At 42.5% G+C, this 22,465-nt stretch overlaps 1 protein-coding gene across 2 annotated transcripts in view; it reads left to right on the forward strand.

Moving 5' to 3' along the window:
• The window catches only part of arb2a (ARB2 cotranscriptional regulator A), a 152,604-nt gene that overhangs the window by 16,120 nt on the left and 114,019 nt on the right, over positions 1-22,465 (forward strand). For both annotated transcript variants that reach the window (XM_073466641.1, XM_073466640.1), the window contains exons 5-6: positions 4,898-4,963; positions 6,503-6,694. In XM_073466641.1, coding sequence (XP_073322742.1) covers positions 4,898-4,963; positions 6,503-6,694 — 258 coding nt within the window. The remainder of the gene's footprint in view (positions 1-4,897; positions 4,964-6,502; positions 6,695-22,465) is intronic.

A 22,465-nucleotide genomic window follows, 5' to 3' on the forward strand; every position in this document is an offset into this window, starting at 1 on the left:
CTAGATGTCGCTCCAAAGAGGAACATAATGACAGTGTGGCAGCACTACAGTCCATCAGGGCAACTGCAACACGTCATGTTCTCATTTCTCCCAACAATTCAGTTTAACTTGTCATCTAAAGTTTAACATCAAAATGATAAATAAAATAAGACTTCAGCTGAGTGAAATTGAAGAGAAGATGGCAGCAGAGACATTTCAAATAGTCACATATGTGAACCTTGCAAGTCAATGAAGTCAAAACAAGGCATCATACTGCAGGCTACAAAATCAGCATTTAGTGCTAATAAGTGTTAGGATTCATTAATGATCTGAGGTCTGGCACAACTCTCAGTTTTAGTACATCATAGCAAGGCATAAGCACCACACCACCTGTGGAGCTGAGCTAATCGGCTATCCCCAGGCTTCTGCTAACTAGCGACATGCTGCTAGTTCTCTCCACTTTACATTATACCTGACAAATGCCAGTTCAGTTGGCTGGCACAAACTCAGACCTGTTGAAGCTTGTACACCTGACCTGACCAGCAAAACTTGAACGTACCCAATCCTAAATGACAGTTATACTAATACAGAAAACCTTACATGGAATTTAATTATTCTAAATTACACCAAGCATCTTTTTCTGCTTTAAATCTCTATAAATAAGAGTTTTCATATTGGCACATATCGAACACCATAAATGCTGATACCAATATATCTGTGATACCTATACTGGATAATAATATCAGCCCGCCAATATATTGGTTGGGCTCTATTAGAAATGTCTCCAAATACATTATTCAAGCTAGAAGCCTCACAAGGCTGTAAAAGCAGCTCTGTAGCTATGACTTCTGATTACTTAAAATTTGTTTTGACAAGTTTTGTTGGGTGGCTGCATTTTCAATTACTTAAAGAGACTTTTTAATGTTTGATGTTTACTTTCATTTATTAGTTGATCATTTATTTCACTACGACTGGCATCAGATTGGTCTTAAATCTGTCTCCATGAAACCTACAACGAGCCTGATTAAACATCAGGTCATGTTTCATGGTCGTCTCTATGGGCTGGTTTGAGATCATTACTTTCTCTGTTCCCCTCTAAATACTTCAGTGTCTCCATTGCCATTGACCATCTCAACCTTTACCTATCCCTCTTTACTTTTCGTATAACTCCCTATCTCCTTTCTCTATCCTCTATCTCCATCCTCCTTGTTCCTGTACTGGTTTCCTTCCTCCTCACGTCTGTTTCGTGCGTGCCCGGGAATGATCATGTCCTATGCCTTAGGTGCGGTCAGCCAAACCAGGCATGACTGTTGTAATCAGTGTAAGAGCAAACACACACCTGCACACATTAACTGATACATGTGCACACATAATGTGGGAGGTCTCTCTCTATAGTTAGGAGTTTAAAAACATATCAACTTGCAGCCGCAGTGGTCTTCATTAAGACCTTGGCTTGCAGTGTGATTGAGAGTTATGAAGAGATTGTTATTGTGATGACCAGGGAGTTGATGTCACAGCCCACCCACTTCTTATCAAGGCCACATACTGTACTGTTTTCTGTCCTCATCCGTCCCTCCTTCTCCTCTCAGCTGTTCACTGCAGTGGGAGCTGGCACGGACTTCTGGCTCCTGGGGATTACTTCTCCATCTCCCCATTCATGTCTTCCTTCTTTCCTCCCACTGAGCCCTCCTCTAAGTCCCTTCCTTCCTCCCTGATCCTGCTCTTCTTGCTTCATCGCCACAATGCTTCCTCTACACAAACAAACCACAGACACAGAGGTGACCTCAGCCGCAGAAGGTCTATTTCAGACTCTCCCACGATCACTCTCACGGCCATGTAGAAAGCTCGCTGTTGTTTCGAGGATACATTATCATCAGACTGCCTTAGAGGACAATTGAAACTTCACTTTTAGCCTTTTATGCTCTTTTTACCTTAGTGAAGGCTGATGTTGTCTCCCTAGTCCAGAGAGAATCAGTGAGGGTTACAAACCGTCACTCACGGCCATTGCTCTGTGGTGAAACTGTGCATTCTGGTCCATTCCCTCCACTTTGTATGACAGACCGAGAGAATCTCAGCTCACATTGACATTTCAGATAATGTTGCAGCCTTATCTTGTCAGCCTGAACGATAATACATATTTGCTGCAGATACGAAGGACATTGTAAACATGTTTATGGTCATGAAACCTATTGATTTGAATTGATTTAGGTTGCTTTTTATCTCTCTCCTTCTCTCTCCTTCCCTCCCTTCCCTTCCCTTCTCTTTGTGTGTCTTAATATTATTTGCCAAATCCACTCCTCATGCTTCTCCTATCGGCCCATGCCGACAATGAAGGCACTCAGCGTCGCTTCCTGCAGGCATTTCATTAAAGCACTAATAACACATTGGTAATTAGGTGACAAAGAGGCTTTTCTTATTGTACTGATCAGCTGCTGAGACATAGTCCTCAGAGGCCCACACAGAAGGAAGTTGGCTGTGTGAATGTGTGCACCCACGTTTGTGTGCATCAGGACATGTTTTTATGGGTTGTATGCTTCTGTGCCGAGTCTATCCCATTTAATTTTTTTTTGAAAAAACAAAAGAAATCAGATTAACAGTGGAATGCTGCACTGTCCCCTTTTCAACTTTTGATCTGGATCTTGTTTACTGAAAAGGTCAGTCTACATTATGCACTAAAACATACAGATGACCACAAGCTTGGATATGAGATTCTTAGTCATGATATGATCTACAGTATCAGAGGGAATGCATTCACACAGTGAAACTCTTGCATTCTTTCCACCTTTTCTCTCTTCTCTTGTTCCCCATCAGTCTCTCTCCTTATTCTATATCAGATGGTTCTCGAGCCACCTGAGGCACTGAACAAATAACGTAGTGCAAATGAAATTTCCTGTGAGGCTTATTGATGTCATTAAACACTAGCATACTGAGGCCCGGAATCATTTTAGTCTTCATCAGACTGGCTGACATTTTAGTGAATTAGCTGTTGGAGGTTCGGCGGGATGGGGTGAGGCGAGGTTGTTTTAGCTCCTCTAGCTTTTTTCTCCCCTTCACAGGGTCAAATGGTAGAATCGATCATCTCATTTGGTCCATCTGCTGGCCTTTGATTAGCTGTCATAAGGCTAATATTTGTCTGGTGTGTAATGTTATTCTGCATGTTGTTTTTTTTAAGCAGTAAATCAAGTTAGCATCGAATGTTTTTTTGGCATTAAAGAGCATAGCAATATCTTGATTATCATGAGAATTCACATTTGACTTAAAAGCCAAAGCCCTACCTTTTTGCTTAATTTGCATTGGGCCCTTTTTTTGTCCTTTCTTTCTGTGTGAAAATGCCAATTCATGCCATTTGAAAAGTGTTTGGAGTTTAGTACATGTAATTTAGGGATATGCATCATTCATTTTTCCCAAGGTTGACATTTTAGAATGTGGTCTAAAGAAAATGTTTTGTGTGTGCCAAAAATGACAAAAGTTAAGCAGATCATGACCCAAAAGAATCCCATTTTTCCCAGTTTAATCCCAGTTTTTTGTTCACTTTTTGGTACTAATCTGAAGCATGTTTTATCAAATCTTTGAAGTGAGAGCAAAGATTTTCTCACCTCTTTCAAGAAGTTGGTAAAATAATATCAATTTCGTTTGACTTGCTTTATTTAAACAGCTGGATGTTTCTTTGACATGCAGCGCTATTGTCATGTAGCTGTAAAGCGCCACCTTTTTTCTACATGCTGTAGCTTAAAAAGAGCAGGCTTACTTTTGATTGCTTTAGATGCATACTCGTGACTTGTGAGCGTCTGTATTTTGTCAAGACTGCATGTTTTTGTTTTTTGATTGTTTATATTGATATATAATACCAATTACATTTAATGTCTATTGACCTGTTTCCTGCTTTGCACTAATTAACAGTTTCTCAGCATCATGTCACTCTGTGCTGTGAGACATGACAGTCTCTGGTTGGTTGTGTTTGTCTAGCCAGTCAGTTAGTCTGTCTCGCTTTGTAGCTCTGGCATTACCGCCATCCTTTGGCTTCCTGATTCCGTAAGGCCGGTGCTTCAAAAGCAAAACAAAGTGAGACTTCACAGCAGAGCCGGGCAGCATGTAACTCAGCTGTCCCTGTGGTCCGTCCGCCCATCATTGTATTGTCCTGACATATACAGGACAGGGAGTCTGTCATTGCACATGTTTGGGAAACATCATCACAGAGACAACAGCTCCAACACAGCTCACTGTCAGCGGTCGTGTGTCCTGTCATCTGTTATCACCACTCTGTCTTTCTCTCACAACTGATCAGAAGTGGAAATCTGTTGCACTAAGCGCTTCTCTCTGTTTCCAGCTAAGCAGGATGTGGGGAGAAGAAAAGAAAGAAAGAAAGAAGAAATAGGGAAAATGGAAAAGAAAGTTGTTAATGTCACTGAACCATGAAAGGCTTGGCCTGGGGTTGGAATGATTCGGTATACAAGGTTCTTTAGTGCTGTGGCTGCGGGGATAAACATAACTTACATCAGCCCTTCGCTTGTACAGGAGATTTCCTCTCCTGGCACTTACAACCTCAACACTCTAACTGCGTTGTGATTCACACAGTCACACTCACACACTCACTCACACACACACACCGCACACAGTACGATTCAAAACCTTTCAAGTAGCTCATGTATACACACACACACACACACACACACACACACACACACACACACACACACACACACACACACACACCAGAGGGCAAACAAGGGTTTTGAATAGTATTTTTTATTCTGTTTGCCTGCATGACAGTGGTTGCTATTACTTGTTCACACATACACACAGAGTTTAGTTGGCTTTTGTTGGATGGATTTGTATCAACAGCAATGTATAAATATTCATTGTATTATCAATGTAATGTTTGACTGTGTGTGTGTTCTGTGTATTTTTTTCTTTCCAGATCATCACTCAGTATGTTTATGAGCTGTTGGAGAAAAAGTGCAACATGACTAAAGCAATCCTGCCAGTAAGTACCCAGAATGAAAAGAGGCATTTTCTTCTTTGATTTATGCCCTTGAAGATTAAAGGGAGTATTAAATATGAAAATTGACGTAAATGCTTCGGCTTCAGAGGGTGATTATGATATTGAGTGTCCTGTTTAAAAAAATAAAGAAAAGGGGATTGTGAGGAGTCAGCTCTCCTCGTTCTTCACCAGTCTTTCTCTCTCTCTTTTCTATCTCACTCAGTCTCTCTCTTACTCCTTTTCTTTCTTTTACCCCCTTCTCTGCCCACATCCTTTGTGCAAAAGTGTCTCCTCAACAAATTAACTGTATTGTGACGTGTCATTTCAAAGGCGCAGAGGCGCAGCATGCTGATGCTTAATCTGTTTTGCATTCATTTGCGCTGAAGGGGACTTTCTACTCTTCCATCGTGGAGTTATTCTTTGCCCAGCTCATCCAGGCTCAGAGCACGCACTTGATCCCTTTTATTTGTTGTCGGAAGCATGTTTGTCTGTTTTTGCCCCCCTTTACCCTTCTATCCCTGCTTTTTCTCTGTTTATAAAAGTTGTGATCATTTTTCAGGCTCCATTTATAGGGATGTTAGGCAGCGCTGGTGTTTAGAAGCATAGCAGAGTTAGCTCCAGCGCTAACAGTGTCCATAAATCACCTAGCCGAGACTCAGCGCCTTTCATTAGCCCCCATACACTTTTACTGGTTTATCTGCCTGGCCTATTTATCTCATTATTCCTCTGGAAAATTGCTCTGTTCTGCTTTTCTGCTGCCCACCCGCCTGCTTGTATATGGCGTGTGTGTGTGTGTGTGTATTTGTGTTAGTGGTGGGTCCGTCCACCTGCGTGGCATTGAACTTGTGACCGCAGATTTTAAGAAGATTAACCACAGCCAAGTATAGGGAGAGGGAATGAGGGAGCACAAGAGAATAAAGGGTAAGATTTTCTCCCCCACTCGGCTCTCTTTGTCTGCTTGGATTAAGTTCTTGCAGCTGCCACCCATGGCTTTTATGGACAGTGTTTGTCTCCTTAGAGATTCTTGCAGGCATACTTGGGAGTTATGCAAAGACGCATGGGATGTGGACGGAGCGCGAGCACACACACGAACACTCGCTAACTTGCTCAGCTTCCCTTCCTGTCTGTATAACTTTCTGCCTCAGTTTTAATCACACAAAGGCTGTTTTCTAATCATGATTATTGATGATTAGCGTGCTGATGCATATGAGCTTTTTTAATTACGAAGGCCACAGAGGAGAAGGCCATTCCTCCTAAAGCTCACGCATGTTATGTAAGAACAGTTCTGAAGTTTCTCCTCATGATCATTATCGGGGCATTTTGAAGCAGCAGAAATCAAAGCTCTAATTATAAAATTACAATTTGATCATCTTTTGCTTTTGCAGCTGTTGCATGAAAAGAGCAGAGATTAATTTTGGTCCCAATAGTCTGTGAAATCAAAACATCTTCAGCAATTGAACATCACTGGGGAAAGTCTTCATTTTTTGTTAGATAAGAGAGCAACTTACATCAGTGGTAACCTATGTTTTCCTGAATGTTTAGGTGGATGCTACAGAAGATGAACCCACAACTTTTATCTACCTGAGCCCAGATGCCTTGTCAAACCCATCCAAGCTGCTGGTGCTGATCCAAGGCAGCGGCGTGGTGCGGGCCGGTCAATGGGCCCGTAGACTCATCATCAACCAGGACCTGGATTCAGGGACACAAATCCCCTTCATCACCAGAGCCATGGAGGTAGGGGGCACAACAAAAAGCTATTCTGTTGAATGCTGAACTCATTTTCTGGTCTTTGATCCAAGATGTCCTGTTTTCATGTTCCGATAAGAGGGGCTGAGTAAACTGAGGACACTGCACATACGATGTAAGAGGAGGATATTATTATTTCTTTTTTTTCTTTTTCTTTTTCTGAAAGCTCCTTTTTCCTTTTGCATACAGTATAAACTGTGACACATCTTTGGTATGTACGTTTGTGGCTCTCTGAGTGAAAAAGTCATGCACTGTGCTCATCATGTGGCTGTTGGTGCCACCACTACCGCAGTGGTTAGCCTTGGTGTGACAAGTGTAACACACAGTGTTTATTTTGAAGGGCAGGCTTGAATATTTTGGGCTTTGGAAAGGCATTGTGGCACCGTCATGAGCGAAGCGTTTTGTTTTCTTGTATTTGACTGGAGGTTTGAATGTGATTGTGGGTAATTTGTTGTTGCTGCGCGCTTTCAAAGCTGCATCGACCCAGTTCAGCTTAACTTCATTGTGCAGTTCACACAAGTCTGGAGTGGAAAGCAAACTTTGTCCTGGGGTCATATGAGAAATTATATGATGCTGAACCATTTCTGCACTCCACAGCATCATATAATCACAGAGGCAAATAACAGCAAGCAGACATCCATTCACAGGTGCAAACATAGTCTCATACTCTTGAGTGATACTATAACTGTACAGTCCTCAACCCAGAATTGAGGCTTTATATTGTCTTGTTAGTGAAACGAAGCATATACCTCACCATGAAACATTAATGCTTTCACATGATGTATGGTTCCTATGCAGTCCTGTGTATTCATGGGTGACTGAGCTGAGAAAGAGGAATAGATAATGTAATGTAAAATATAGATTAGTTTTTCTTTCCCTCCTGTATGATCAGACATGAGTGTATACATCTGTGTGTCATCAAGCAAAAGGTGGCTCTGCCTGTCTTATTGCTTTCATCCCCATCCCTGTGTTCATTTGTCAGACGGGCCACGACTACCTGTGTAATTTCATCGGCCTGCTGTTCAAATTGACTTAGGGGAGATCCTGCTCTCCCTCTCCCCCTCATTCCCTCGTTTGGTCCATCTGAATGCCATAAAGACTTTCACTGCTGTGTAAAGCCCTCTCCTGCTGTGTACAACAACAGGAGAGGTTTGAGTTGCGTGCGCGTGTGTCCATGTGTGTGCTAACGGATGATTTGGCTACCCTGAGACTTTGAATTACAGTTATCCTGGCTGGTATTACAGTTGGAGAAGGCAGGGTTGTGCTGCAGAAAGCCAAAGTGACAGCTTCGATAAAGAGAACATGGTGTGTGCAGTGCGAGTGTTGCTCATTCATCATAGTAAACAAGAAATCGTGTTCTTACACCCTGACAAATCATCATCCAGGCATTTACCACACACAGGCTTTGTACTCTGTGTGTGCACTGGAAAGACAGGCACACACATTTACAGTCAATTCATGCTGTCTGCATCTATTACGGGCAAGCTTGTAGTTTATTATGTCATCCCATGAAATCTGTGTAGATGTATTTGTGCACGTACAGAAATTATAGCTGCTCTTCAATCTGAAGAGATAAATGTAGTTATCGATTCAGCACAGCTGTTCTTTTTGTTAATGGATCTACCTTTTATACTTTTATTTACAATCCTGCAGCAAACAAGTGGTCAAACACATTTGATCAATAACTCACATAAATGGCAGCTTACAGAGATGACAACTCTCTGACAAGATGGCTCTGTGAAACAGCAAAAACAGACTGCAGAATCCATGATCAGCAGCATTACGTCATATTGAGAGTAGAATCCCAAATGTTCATGCACGTGGATTAGGGCTGCAGCGATTAACTGTGAAAATTAAAAACTACTCTACTGTGTCCATTTGATTATTCACTGTATTAAATTCTACCTCGTTAATGTTTTTAAAAATATACACGGGAATGTATAATGTCTTTGTGTGTATGAACCAAATGAATTCACCCAAATCAAATCCATCCTTCAAGCCTCACCTGATATGTACCCTAACCCAGATGACCCTGCTGTTTCTTCCTTTTTTTGTTTGTTTGCTTTTTCTGTTTGTTTCTTCCTGTTTGTTTGTGTTTTACTGTTGCCTATCTATGTCCTTCATGTTTTTGTATTTGTCAGTATGTCCATATTTTCTATATGTGTATGCACGCTTTGGTGAATAAAGGGAAAAAAACAAATACCAAAAGCAGAATCCCATGATAGATCAACAGACCACCTGTAGGACTAGCCATTATTGGTGCCAGCACAAAAAGCCTTTGCCTATGTAAAGCGACGCTATTGACACTTACTAGCAGTGCCTATTATTTTAATTTAGTATAGTATAGGGGGCTGCAGGAATGAGACCTGGAAATAAGTTAGCATTTCGGCACTTTCATGTCAAAGTCGATGGTTTTTTAGAATAGATTTTCGGTCAGATGTCTGAAATAAGTTCTGTAGTTAATGAAAACCTAGGAAATGTTCATGTTCTGTTTTATGACATAAAAATATGTCAGTCAATACCCCACTTGTAAATAAAAAAGAGTTTTGCCCCACTTAAAAAAGGCGGTTGCTCACGAGTGGCTGAATGACACTACAGAAGTTGCCACTGACATTAAAAATCACCGTGTTGAACATGGAAACTCAATATTCCACCTTTATAGGTGAACTTTCCTTTTTGTAGGTTTTTTCATTTATAGTCAAGTGTGTATAGTATAGTGTAGTAGGACGCTTAGTAGTGGTGACATTGAAGTTATGTGTTATACTTGTTGCACTTATATATTTATATTTATTCAACAAAAAAAGAAGTGTTCACTTGTGAGGACTTTCTTGCTGAGCTAAATGTGTTTGTTTCACAAACCTTTGTCTGCCACCGAGGCTATTTTCTACAGAAGTACATCATTCCTGCAGCACTTAAAGTAGACACTAAAAATTGCAGTATGCTCCAAAGGTGCATCACATGTAAACAACATCAGCAGTAAACAACAATAAAAGTTCAAATGCTGGCATTTATTCAATAATCAACACTAACATATCCATATTTCTGTAGGCACAGTTACTTTGGTTACAATATATCAGGTATTTGACGAGTGTGGCTCAGTGACAATTACTCAATATTTTTGATTTACAAATTTTGTTAAGTGCAGCGTTGGGTCAAGTTTTGACATTTTGACTGTACACTTTATTATGTTCAGATTAGGCTCCATTTTCCAAAAATGTTTTGTGGCTAGTATCTATTGCCTGGAGTGCAGCTCATGTGCCGTTACTCATGGGAAGTTGATTGAAAATTCAAAGCCTGCAGCAAAGGGTCAAATGGAGTGCATTCGGCAAATATTGAGGGAGCTTGTGTCTGTGCAAAACACATGAGCGACCACACATGCACACACAGACACACACACACGGATAAAAGAGTTAATTTGACTCAGTTCTCTACAGTGTGTGTGTGGACACAGTGCTGTTCTGTGGTGTGTACGGGCGTGCACATACCTGTGTCAAGGCACCACTCTGAAATTCTTAGCCATGTTCCTCAGAACTTTGAGTCAGCCTTTCCTCTCTTCCGATGGGAAAAATAGCTGATTGCGCTAGTTAATCAGGCCCACACACACAAACACACGATCACAGGGTGAATCTCGGGGCAGCCTGTCTCTTATACCCCATTTACACCCCATCGCCTGTCTCTGCTTCCCATATACACCATGCTCCCGTCTACAGATGTATCACAATCTCTGTCATGCTGCTATATGATGATGACACATTAATAAGCTGGCAGAATGTATATACTGGAGATAAGTGTAAAATATGTACAATATAGACACAAATGCATCACATCAGGCAGAGGGTATACTTGTGGCATGCAGTGACGCAAGGCAAAGGGAACTCTTTTTGAGTTGTGCGTCCAGTGTGTGTGTGTGTGTGTGTGTGTGTGTGTGTGTGTGTGTGTGTGTGTGTGTGTGTGTGTGTGTGTGTGTGTGTGTGTGTGCGCGTGTGTGTGCACATGGAAGTGGTGCTATTCCCATAGCTTAGAGAAAAAATGACAAGTAAGAGGAGGATGCTCCAGCAACAACCAGAGAGTGGGGAAAGAGGTGGAAAAGAGGAAGCTGAGATGGAGAGTGGGGGTGCAGAGAGGGAGAAGGGTTATGATTGGTTGGAAGAGGACAGGAGAGGAAAGAAGGAGAGAGGTACAGAGAGGATTGAAGCAGGAAGAGAGAAATGAGAGGAGGGCGAGGGAGTGACTGCAAATGGGGTGGGACTGGCAGAGGAGAGACGGGTGTAGAGAGAGAGAGAGGGAGAGTAGGCAGAAGGCAGGCGTCTGACAGCTCCACTACTGGGAGAGGGCCTCTTAATGACAGCTTATTCCTTCATGATTTCAATTCCTGACAGTCGACAGGTCTGCTTGTTGCATCATGGCAGCTGTATCATTACCTTCTGGCCCTGTCACTGCTCTGCATCCTGAGACTGAGATGGTGGAGGTGGAGGTGGAGGGTGGGCGCCATGGGGTTTGGAGGGGATGGGGGATGGTAGAGAGAGAGAGAGAGAGAGAAGATAGTGAGGTTACAGTTAGAATAATTAAGGAAGGAGGGAGTATTGAAAGGTGGGATCATTACTTAGAGTAGCTGTTGGAGTTCAGAATAGGACTTTTAATTTGTGTAAGTTTGTGTCCAAAGTGAAAGAAACGTGAGCTCTCATATCAGTTGAGAAGTAGGAAAACAATATTTGCTAGTTACTTTTTTCTCTTTTAGTTTACTTTGTCTCACTTTTTAACTTTTTTCCTAAACCATCTCTCGTTTTTTGCAGGCAATGTTAGCAATCGGCTACTATTTATGTAAGTTTCTTCAAAGCCACAGATAAGTTACAACTTTACATTTCTTTCAGTTCAATTTTCAATATTTGGTCTTGTCATAATGATGTGCATATGCTCTGCTTAGGTTTAGGCGCAAAAACGACCTGGTTTAGGTTAGGAAAACACTGTGGTTCGGCTTAATACCAGTTATGGTCGCCACAAACACGGCTAAAAATTGTCCGAGGTTTCCTTCAAAATATCCAGTGGTATGACGCTATAAATGTTTGAAACCATGGTCCCGCCCGAAAAATCAGTCATTTCAAACTTTCAAATGCCGAATTGCAGACTCAAACTGTGGTCAGTGGATTGGCAAACATGTCGCCTGTAACTCCACCACCATCACCTGTAGCTCTCGTTATGAAAGTTAGGTAATAAACATGTAATGTAAACCTGATATGATATTTTTTGTATGAATGTCATTATTGTAGGTGGCTTATGACACGAATGTATAGATGTATCTATAGTTTGCAAAAACATTAAATGGCAACGTTTAGTCCTGGTGACTCGGGTTTTTGGATAATCTATTCAATAGTCTTGATTTAACTGTTAATTACATTTAATCTCATTTTCTCTTTTTATTTTACACATGTCAAAGATGAATTAATTCATCCACAATGTCAGGCCTGGCAACTCTCCAACTTGTTCACACAACCACACAAACCGCACAAATTCTACAATGTCGTCAAGAACAACTTAATTTGACTTGGTAGTTGCTAATACAAAAACAGATCTATGCCCCCTGCAATGCCTCCCTCCTTCCCACCCCCCTTTTCTCCATCTCACTCTCTCTCTCTTGATAGTGAGTCAGGCTCGACACTGGAGACCCACTGGAAGGAAAGAGGGGGTGTGGTGTTTTCAAAAGTGTGTCAAAAGCCTAGGGCTTTGTATCTGCCCAGAATTTCAATGGGAGGCTGAAAGGGGGCAGCGAAGCAGACAAACTCAAACACAGAAATCCTCTCTTAATTTCTGTCATCCTGCCCACCCTCCTTTTTTTTTTCTTGCTGGATGTTGTCGTCTTCAACATCGGCTGCACACTCTGGCATCTGCTGGCTTTGGCCCTGTCATGGCCCTGTGTGAGGATATCTCTCTCTCCTCTCTCTGTCTCCCTATCACCCTTCTTCCTCCTCCTCCTTTCTCATTAGTTCCTCTAATTCCCCCCGAGCTGCAAGTTAACCTGTTTGTGTGTGTGTGTGTGTGTGTGTGTGTGTGTGTGTGTGTGTGTGTAGTCAAGTGATAACATTGTGCGTACAGTGTGTGTACAGCCTATCTTGGGGCATCAGGTGGCTACAGAGGCCAGACAGGTATCATTCTATCCACCCAGCCAGGTTTAGCCAGAGGACAGTTTGAGTGTGTGTGTGTGTGTGTGAGTGTGTGAGTGTGTGAGTGTGTGAGTGTGTGTGTGTGTGTGTGTGTGTGTGTGTGTGTAAGGGTCAAAAGATGTGCCGCCTTGCCATGGCCTTGTAATAGCAGCCCTGCGAGCAACACACACACACACACACACAGGTATACACACACCTCCAGGTGGGAAGGTCCCAGCACATCCCGCAGCTCAGATCAATGCACTTGACACCTTCAAAGGCGGGTGTGGGGCCTGGACTTGCTCTGGGGTTAAACCTCTTTTAAATAGCGTCCCGCGGGAAGGCAGCTGTCAATAACCCACCATAATTACCGGGGCCAGGCCCGCCAAGGGCTCGGCTGCACAGGCCAAATTAAAAATTGATCAGAGGGAGAGAAAACATTATTTTGTGGTGGTATTCCCTGTCCTAACAGCACTGCTGCTGCCGTATGCGAAATCTCATCAATTGAGGTCCAAGGTAGATATCTAGAGACCTATTTATCTATCTACCCGCCTGCCCCCCTTCGTCCAGATGAACAACGGAGAGCTGTTCCTGTTGTAAAAAAAAATATTTGCATATTAAGTGTCTTTCAGCATGCACGTCCATGTGTGTGCACAAACAGTGTGTGATTGTGTGCGTGTGCATACTGTATGAGCATCAGCTGATTGTTATTTGCTCCAGGTAATCGTACATCATCCCGTATCCATGCTGTGGGTGTGTGTGTGTGTGCACCTTGTAGCAGTGTATTGATTGTGGTCTCATTGAGTTTCTCTTGGCAGGGAGCCTTTATTTGTCAGTCAGAGAATGATATGAAGAAGATATGTTCATCCTCAGGCTTCCTCCAGGAAAACACACAGGCTATTGTTTCACAAGACACTGATAAATGAGAACGACAATTTACACTGGGGTTGAAGCATTTTCTAAACATACACTGTAGGTAAGAAGGTATGAATAGCACATGGTTTTCATCATTGTTACTGAATGTCATTTGTGGAGGACATGTTTTTTGAATTGCGTATTAAGCCCCATTTAAAATTGATTTTCTTTTGGGAGGTCCTGTCATTATCGCAATTACCAGTGACATCTGTAATTTTCATCCAGTGCAAACCTGCTGGATAGATAATTCACGCAAGTATACAAGAGGGAGCATGCATTATGACATTTCATATTTGGGCTAAGAGCAGAGTTTCAAGAGAAACCATGCATTAAGTTTTGTGGTGTTTAATAAGTGTTGATTGACCTCCATAAACACAGGATGTATTGATTTTAACACTTACAGAGTTACAGTAAATTAACTCTGGCAATTTTACTGTGCAGACATTGTTTATCTTGTTCAAAGTACCTCAGGATTTACACACATAACAGATGCAATTGCATTATAGGATTCCTCTGCTAAGAGTAATCCAATTTAAATAGTGTGACTTTAGATGAGTTGTTCCCAGTGTGGCTGCTGTGGAACCACATGGTGCCATGAAAACTGTCCAGGGATATGACGAAATGTTTCCAATTTTTGTTGTTCCCTTTTATAACATTTTATCACACATTTGTCACAGTAGATAGACCTAAAATAAATGCTGATAGTAGATAATTTACTATGACATTCTCGGCTGAAAGGGGTGGTTTTTTCACTGGGGCGCCATGGTTTTAAAAGAATTTTTGCAAGTATTGCTGAACATGGCGAGTACAGATGTGGAAGTTTGTTACAATAGTTCATAGACACTCAGAGGGAAAAATCTCTCTGGATGTACAGTGTTCAAATATACTGTGTACAGTGTGTATATAGTTGAACATATCTGTTGAGAGTTGTTTGATGTGTAGGTTTCCAGGCTGCTCATGCCACCATGTTGCTTGGGCGATGAGAGGATTGAAACAACAAGAGGATGAAAAACAAACAAAAAAAAAAAAAAAACAGAAAATGAGAGGAAGACTTTGATCTAATTGTTAAACATTATTTGGGAGTGGACATTTTTTAGCCCACGTGTGATAATTGACTATTTTTTTCTCTTGAAATTAACAAATTATATCATCAAAAAGGCTTTGTCTCTGTTTGCATGTGTTCATGAGTGTGTGTGTGTGTGTGTCTGTGTGTGTGAGGTGGGTAGTAGGTCATTTGCAGCTGCAGGCTGTGTGTGTGCGTCCCAATGGGAAGGTCTTGTTTAGTCTCTCTTCCAGAGGGCCCCAGGCAGTGTGTGGTGGATACCTCTTCACTCTCTCTCTGGGAACACTCCTCTATGGCCAATACACACATGCTTACACACACACACAAAGACATGCACACACTCACAGAAGAATTCTCCACAATTTTTTGTACAATTCGTCAACCTGTGTGGCAACATGTTCACTATCTGACAGCTGAAATTTCACAGCTTTTACTTCTTTTTTGGTTACAGGTGGAACCGTATGTGTTTGAGTCAGTTAATATTACATGCAGACACACACACACACACACACACACGCATGTAAAGGCTCTTTCATTCTCTTGTAAATTTTACACGTATCTTCCATCACTGCAGGTTTGTCGAGGTTAAAAGTGCTTAGCTGTGGACGTTCCAGGAGGAAATTGAGTTTCGCGAGGAGCTAGTGGTGAGCAGATAGGTGACCTGCTGTGAATTTACACTACACACACACACACACACACACACACACACACACACACACACACACACACACACACACACACACACACACAAATCAGCCACTGAGCATCTCTGAGGGTCAAAGTTGAAACCTGCTGTAAGCTCTCCAGTACCAGTGTCATGCTCCCGGACTGTGTGCGGCACACTTTGATCGATGAGAGGAAACTCAGTGCTTAAATAGGGGTTACCGGGGTTCTTGGGGGTAGACTGGGGTTATTGGCAAACAACAACAAATCTTTCTGTTAATAGTTTTAGTGCCGACTCTGTGGTTACAAATGAAAATAGATGCTGGAGGGCTGCCCTGCTTTTCCTGTTTTTCAGTACTTTTTAATAGTAACATCATGGTGCTAGGCAGACATCTAAACCAGCTTTTCAGTCATTCGGCCTACTGGATTGTTTGTCATGTATAGATGATTAGTAATATGCCATTCATTTATTTAGGGCTGTGGTTTTATCTGTTTTCCCTTACGTGTTAGTGTCTTGTAGCTGTCTGCTTTTGTGATTTTTCTTCCTCAGTATGCACCCAGACATTGAAGATGGAATCTTTATTTGAAGGCTTATCTGTCTTTTGAGACTGATATTGTCCTGCATTCTCTGTGGATGTGAAATGTACATTTCAGTACATCAGATCACGGCAGTGATGGCGGTGTCACAGCGTTTCAAGATATGTGTGCTTTTGTGTCTGTGCAAAAGAAAGGGAGGCAGACAATGAGGAGAGATGGCATCAGTGATCAGATTTGTCTGCAGCTCTTTTGTCTTCTGCAGCTCAGTGGGTCAGTGGATAACTGTTTGTGTCTGTATATCTGTGGGCCTTGTACAATAGATTTCAACATGCATCTTCGGTTGAACTTTTGCACTGAAATGCATGGAATCCAAGGCATGGTAAGAGACGCATTTGGTCTCATGTGAAATGTAAAGCATTGAAAAAAGAGCACCCACACTCACGTGCAAGTAAAGGCAGCACACTATATACTACTTGTTAATGCTTAACAGGAGAAAGTGTTACAGATTGAAAACACTAGGCATAGGAAAACATGAAAAATGCAACCTAACCCTAACCCACAGTTTTCCTTTCCAACATAATTGGAATCCTGATAATCATCAAAACATTCTTAAAACTTTAAAATAAAAACTTAAATTGCCCTAAAACATAGTTGAATCAATAGAACCTTGCATTTTGTTTGGAAATTAATATTTGTATTGCATCACGGATAGGACATGCCTCTCTTTTTAGTGAAAAACAATCAAAGAATCTTAAAATAAGTCATCATAAATCAGAAGGATAAATAAATGGTGGTAATGTTTTTTAGTTTGGAATCTGTCGTATTTACACATATATGATACGATGCCAAGCCATGCCATCAGCCATGGTGGCAGGCTTAGACAATTCAAAATAAATCAGGAAACCAATTTGGGACTGTACATTAGCGAGCTAGACAGCTTTCATTCATGTAAGAATATTCACAATTTTCTCGATTCACGATTATCCCAATTATGAAAATTCACTACAATCAGCTTATTGTAAGTGGGTTTTTTTTTAATCACAATCTGCAACACAATCTTATTGTCCCATCCCTGAAAACAGATTCTGAATTCATAAGATTGTGGTCAGGTTTCAGTCACTCCTCTCTGTCTCAATGTTTCTCTTTACTTTTCTGTTTTATTAATGCTGTAAAATGCAAGATCAGGATCTTAACTTCTTAACCACACACCAACTTCTAACACATGTTAAGATCCCTTCTTGCTTATCCATTACTTTTTTTCTGTGAAACTTGGCATCTGTTTCTCAGAGTCAACACCAACTTGTGTATTTGGTCTGGCTCCCCTCCCCTTTATCTGGTATTATGGTTCTCGTGATAGGTGTTATTATCCCGCTGTATGCTGACAGCCTATCCCTTAACCCTCTTAGGAGCACACTATGCCACGCTTGGCTGACTTGTTTGCGCTGATGTCAAGTTTTAGCGGTTAGCAGGCGGTTACCATATGCCACTGTGCTGCTGTCGCCCCCGATGTCAGTCAAAAGAGTGTCAACCTGAGCTCAGAACACAGTACGCCACGGCGCACACCCAGAAACACAGCGACAGTGACAAAACACACACAGTCACTCATACATGCATACTGTACACACAATTTTCCATAAAGAAAATGCAGACACACTGGAGTAAGAACAAAAGACTCACATCCTGTTTGGGATGTCAGGAGGGGACACGGAGGCCCTGATATGCTGCTCTTCATCAGCTGACTGATGGAGGTAGCAGCGTCTACAGCGGTCCTTCAAGGGAGAGAAGCCTAAACACACACTTAAGTAAGCAGTAGATTGTTTCAAAGTCTAACTGTGATTGACCAAGAATTAAGTCGACCCATTAATTGATTGAAACAATGCACTTTATAAAGACCCTCTGACACAATGGCTCATCAAGTCCACAGCATTAACGAAATTAGTAGCATGAGTCAGAGGTTCTGCTGCTGGGCATTTAACCCCAGTCTGCTCCCAGCAGAATTGGCCCTGTAATAATTTAACTTAAATTTGATGTACATTTGATCTTAAAATGCTAAAATGCAAAGCTAAATGAGCAGTATTACTTATCAGGACTAGTAGTGCATCCCCAATTCCAAAAAAGTTAGCTCAAGTGTAAAATGAAACGAAATGTAAAAATGTACTAATCCTTTATGTCATACACTTGAAAAACATTACAAAGACAATATATTTAATGTTATACCTGATCAACTTTATCATTTTTGTAAATATATGCTCAGCTGCTTTTATGCCAGCAACATGTTCAAACAAGTTGGAACTGGGAGAGTCTGGAAACCAACTTGTTACTAAATTTATCAAATAGATGTAATGAGTAAAGGTACACTATTTGCCTCCACAATGTAAAGTATAAAGTAGCAGAAAAACACACATTGATACAAAAGCACACATACAGTGACACAAACTGATATTCACACAATCATATTTGCCCCTAAATTATATATTGTTTATCATTCTCTAATATGTTGTCATATATGGTTTCCCATCACCAGAGAACAAAATATTTGTGTGTTTGTTTGTAGCTACTGTATATTATGCTCTTCACTTAGCTGATGAAAGCATACCTCCCCTCACTCCCTCCTTCCCTCCCTCTGTATCCATCTTAAGATGTTGGTGGCTGTTTGGTGAGTTGTTGTGTTCGCTGTTCAGACGTGGCCCTGCAGCTCTGCTCATTTTGACCTTCTTCAAACTTGCCCTTCCTTCTCTCTCCTGAGTTTTACTTCCTCACTACGTTCCTTTTTCCAAGGTTCCTGTTTCCCGCTCATCTCACAGGCTGCCTTTGTGGCTGTTTTATCCAAAGTGTGTTGCAGCAGCCTTTGGAGTCACCGTCTCGCTGGCCTTTGACAGATCAGGATGGCAGTATGTAACCGTGGAGGCTTGGGCTGTTTCTGCATTCCACTTGGCGTCTCTGTCTCGTTTTCCACTGCCGCCTTCTCTCGTTGCCTCTCTCTTTCCCCATTTCCCTCGCTCTGTGTCTAAATTAAACATTAGTTAAACTGCTGAGCACCAGCTCCGATGGACAGTGATAAAGAGGTAACATTATAGTACAGTAACATGACATGGTGCTGTACAACCCCAGGAATGACAAGAGAGAAAGGCACTATAATCCATTTTAATTTCACTGATATCATTGTATTGAGAGAGAGAGAGAAAGAGAGACAGCAAGAGAGCGATAGAGAGAGGCAGAGGTTGGCAGAGTGAGATAGAGAAAAGGGAGAGAGAGAGATGTGAGGTGTCTCAGACCAGAGACTGTGCTCTAGCTGACTGCAGTGTCTTGTGGTGACCTAGTTGCAACCTCTTTGAAGTCCACAGGCTGATCTCTCTCTATAGGCTGCAGAGGAGATCTGCTGCATACAGCTTTATTAGCCCGGGATAAAAAAAGAGAGCGAAGCGAATCAAATTCTCGGGGTCTTGAACTTGCCCTAAACCTCCATTGCCACAGATAGATATGTGCATGTACTGTATGCGTCAGTTTGTACGTGCTTTCTGGAGTGTGTTGTGCGTTTAAGGATATGTTTTTGGCTCTAACTGTGCACCTGCAAGCTGTGTGTGCACGTGTGTGTGTAGCAGGTATTCCTTTTGGAACATGTAGCTGTAATGTCAGGCCAAACACAGCCTTTATCCTTTAGCCCACCACATTAGGAGACAGTGGTGCATTGTCAGGAGAGCTGACCTAGAATAGTCCAATCACTCTACATCCAGCCCCCTGTCTGCCCTCTCCTGTGATCACCATGCTGCCAATGCCGCAGTCTATACTGTGTGTGTATGTGTGTGTGTGTGTGTGACCCAGTTCAGTCACTGGTGTCGCCAGGCTTGCCCCTGGTGAGGGCATGCATGTTAGGGCACAAAACCTTCAGATGTGTGTGTTCCGTTCAAGCACAGCTGTAGATTTCTTTTATCATCTGTGGTTTTGAAATCTAGCAACATGAATCATAGCCAGATCAGCAGCTTCTTCGTTTAACCCCCACCCTTTCTGTCAGTATGTAACTGGCGTCTGTACATTTTAATTAAGTTTGCGTACACTCATGATGAGAAAGTGTCAATTTTAAGCTCGGCATGTGTCTAAGAAGGGACGAAGCAAATACATGCAGGTGTGAATATGTCGTTGAAGGATAGGGCGTTCGTGGCTACACACATACATGCACACTGTATGACATGGCCGCTCGGTGAACTCTCTCAATTATCAGGAGCCTTTCTCCTGCACCCCTCCATCCCTCCATCTCGGCATCTTTCCACCTGCTCCCCATTGAGAGCCTGTGTGTGCAGACAGACTCTGCTGGGGGCATGCTTAACCTTTTTCCTGCTGCACAACACCAGAAGACACACATGCTCTTCTTCAAGTTGGGCTTCAATTAAAAAATCCACTTCACTTTTTTTTTTCTCTGTCTTTCTCCTTTTCCTCCTCTCTCTCATTCCCTTCCTTTGCCTTCTTTTTGAAGTTAGCCCGGGGCCTCGCAGAGCCTCATCAACCCTTTGCCTTGGCTAGATTGCATACAGGTACCCTCTGTGGCTATTTCAAATGACTTAATTAGCTTCTGAGTGCAGCGGGTTGGTAGAAGCCCTCTCTCTCTTTCTCTCTCCCTCCCCCTATTCCTCCCTCTCTCTGTCTCTGTCTCTCTGTCTTCAGAGAGAGAGAAAATGATTGAGCCCATGTGACACATTTAGTCCCTTGCCGTGTGGTTTCACTTTCTAGGTCATGCTCTGGCTGTGAAGCTGACTGCCTATTACCTCGTAGAATAAGACGACTCACACCGAGACACGCGGAGAGACGGTGTGAATTATGTGCATGCATCTGTGCGCACACACCCCACCACAAACACACGTGTCTCATTCTATGTTTAGTTTGATTGTCACTCTGCAATCTTTAGCTTTGGGCTACATCCACCCACCATTATTTGTAATTGATCTACTTTTCATTGATGCAATATTTATTAATTCCATAGCCAAACAGCATGTAAGCCAGACAAGTGGAAATTTGGTTGCTATTTGCTTTGCTAGTTTGGCGCATGTTTGTTTGTTTGGAGGCTCAGACACAATCCGACAGTGTTTTGTTGTGTTAAGTCCCCAGGCGTGAATTCCCATACACACCAGTGATCAAGGTGTGCTTGTGTTCAGAGTGTTGCTGCGCCTGTGTTTTTATCAGTGACAACAACGTCAAGGGCATGCCCCACTGCAGTACCATGTTGCCATATCCATCTCAGCCCCGATGCCACACATGCACCGCACATACATTACACACGGGTACTCCACACACGCACATATAGACGAAGTGGCATGTCTTTTCAGCTCCCCTTCCAGGGGACATAGAGGAAACAGACACATGTTAGATGTTGCCATCTTTGTTGTCCTCTGTTGTTGTTCATCTCTGTCAGACTGTATACAGCAAGGCAAGTGGTAGCACTCCTCAAAAATGTCAGTTTCGCAAACAATCACAAACCATGTCAGAAGTTTTGTCAATGACAGCTGAATGGTTCCCGCACCTCTTTTAGCGTTGTCAACTGTCAAGGTCTTGAAAGTCAGGGGGGGGGGAAAGTTTTTGCTCCATAAAGCTTTATTGTAATGAACTGCCTGACGGAAAGATATGACCACAAGGATGTGATCACGGATGGTCATCAATGACTAAATGAGTTCTCTCGCCCCTCAGGGTGAAAACAAGATCTCAGGGGGTTTAGGAGAGCAATGTGCCTGTTAACTTCTGGCTCTCTTGTCCAGCTTTAGCTCGCTGGCTAGCTTCAGGCCTGTGTTAAAAACCTGGGCCTGCTAAATTAAGTTTGGCTGTGTGCACAGCCTGTGGCACCACACACACGCACACACAAGAGCGAGTGCACTTACAGCCGCTTTAAGTCAGGCATTCACCCATCCCAGTGTGCACGAACACACACACACACACACTCACATTCACTCTCCCATTACCCAATCTTAATTGGCTACCTTCCCTCTTTCTCTCTCCCTCTCTATCTCTCTCTTGGACAGGCCTACAGGCTTGTTGGTACGCTGGCACACAGCAGCAGAGTTTGGGTGTGTGAGCAGATCTGGGGGCATGGAAGAAATTGGAGAGGGGGAAGCAATACAGATGGGTGCTAGGATGAGGTTTAGAGCATGATCAGGGGATAAGAGAAGGAACATTATAGTCATGCCTCTATACAGAGTAACACTAAATATCTGGACTATATTAGTGTTACTGTATTTACACCACCACATATGCAGGCCACTTGTTAAAGCCAAGGTTAGAAAGTAGAGTAGGAGATGCCTTTCTGCTCTTCCACTAGCTGAGGAGTTGTCATGTGCTGTCAGCCAGCATGTTCTCCATGTGCCTGTCACCGCTCTGGATAGGAGCTCTGGGTCTCAGCATCCTGCCAATTGGTGAACTGTGTGTGATTGTGTGGGTGTGTGCGTATGTATGTGTGCATGT

The sequence above is a fragment of the Pagrus major genome, chromosome 5 (assembly GCF_040436345.1).
Source record: "Pagrus major chromosome 5, Pma_NU_1.0".
In the NCBI taxonomy this organism is placed as follows: domain Eukaryota; kingdom Metazoa; phylum Chordata; class Actinopteri; order Spariformes; family Sparidae; genus Pagrus; species Pagrus major.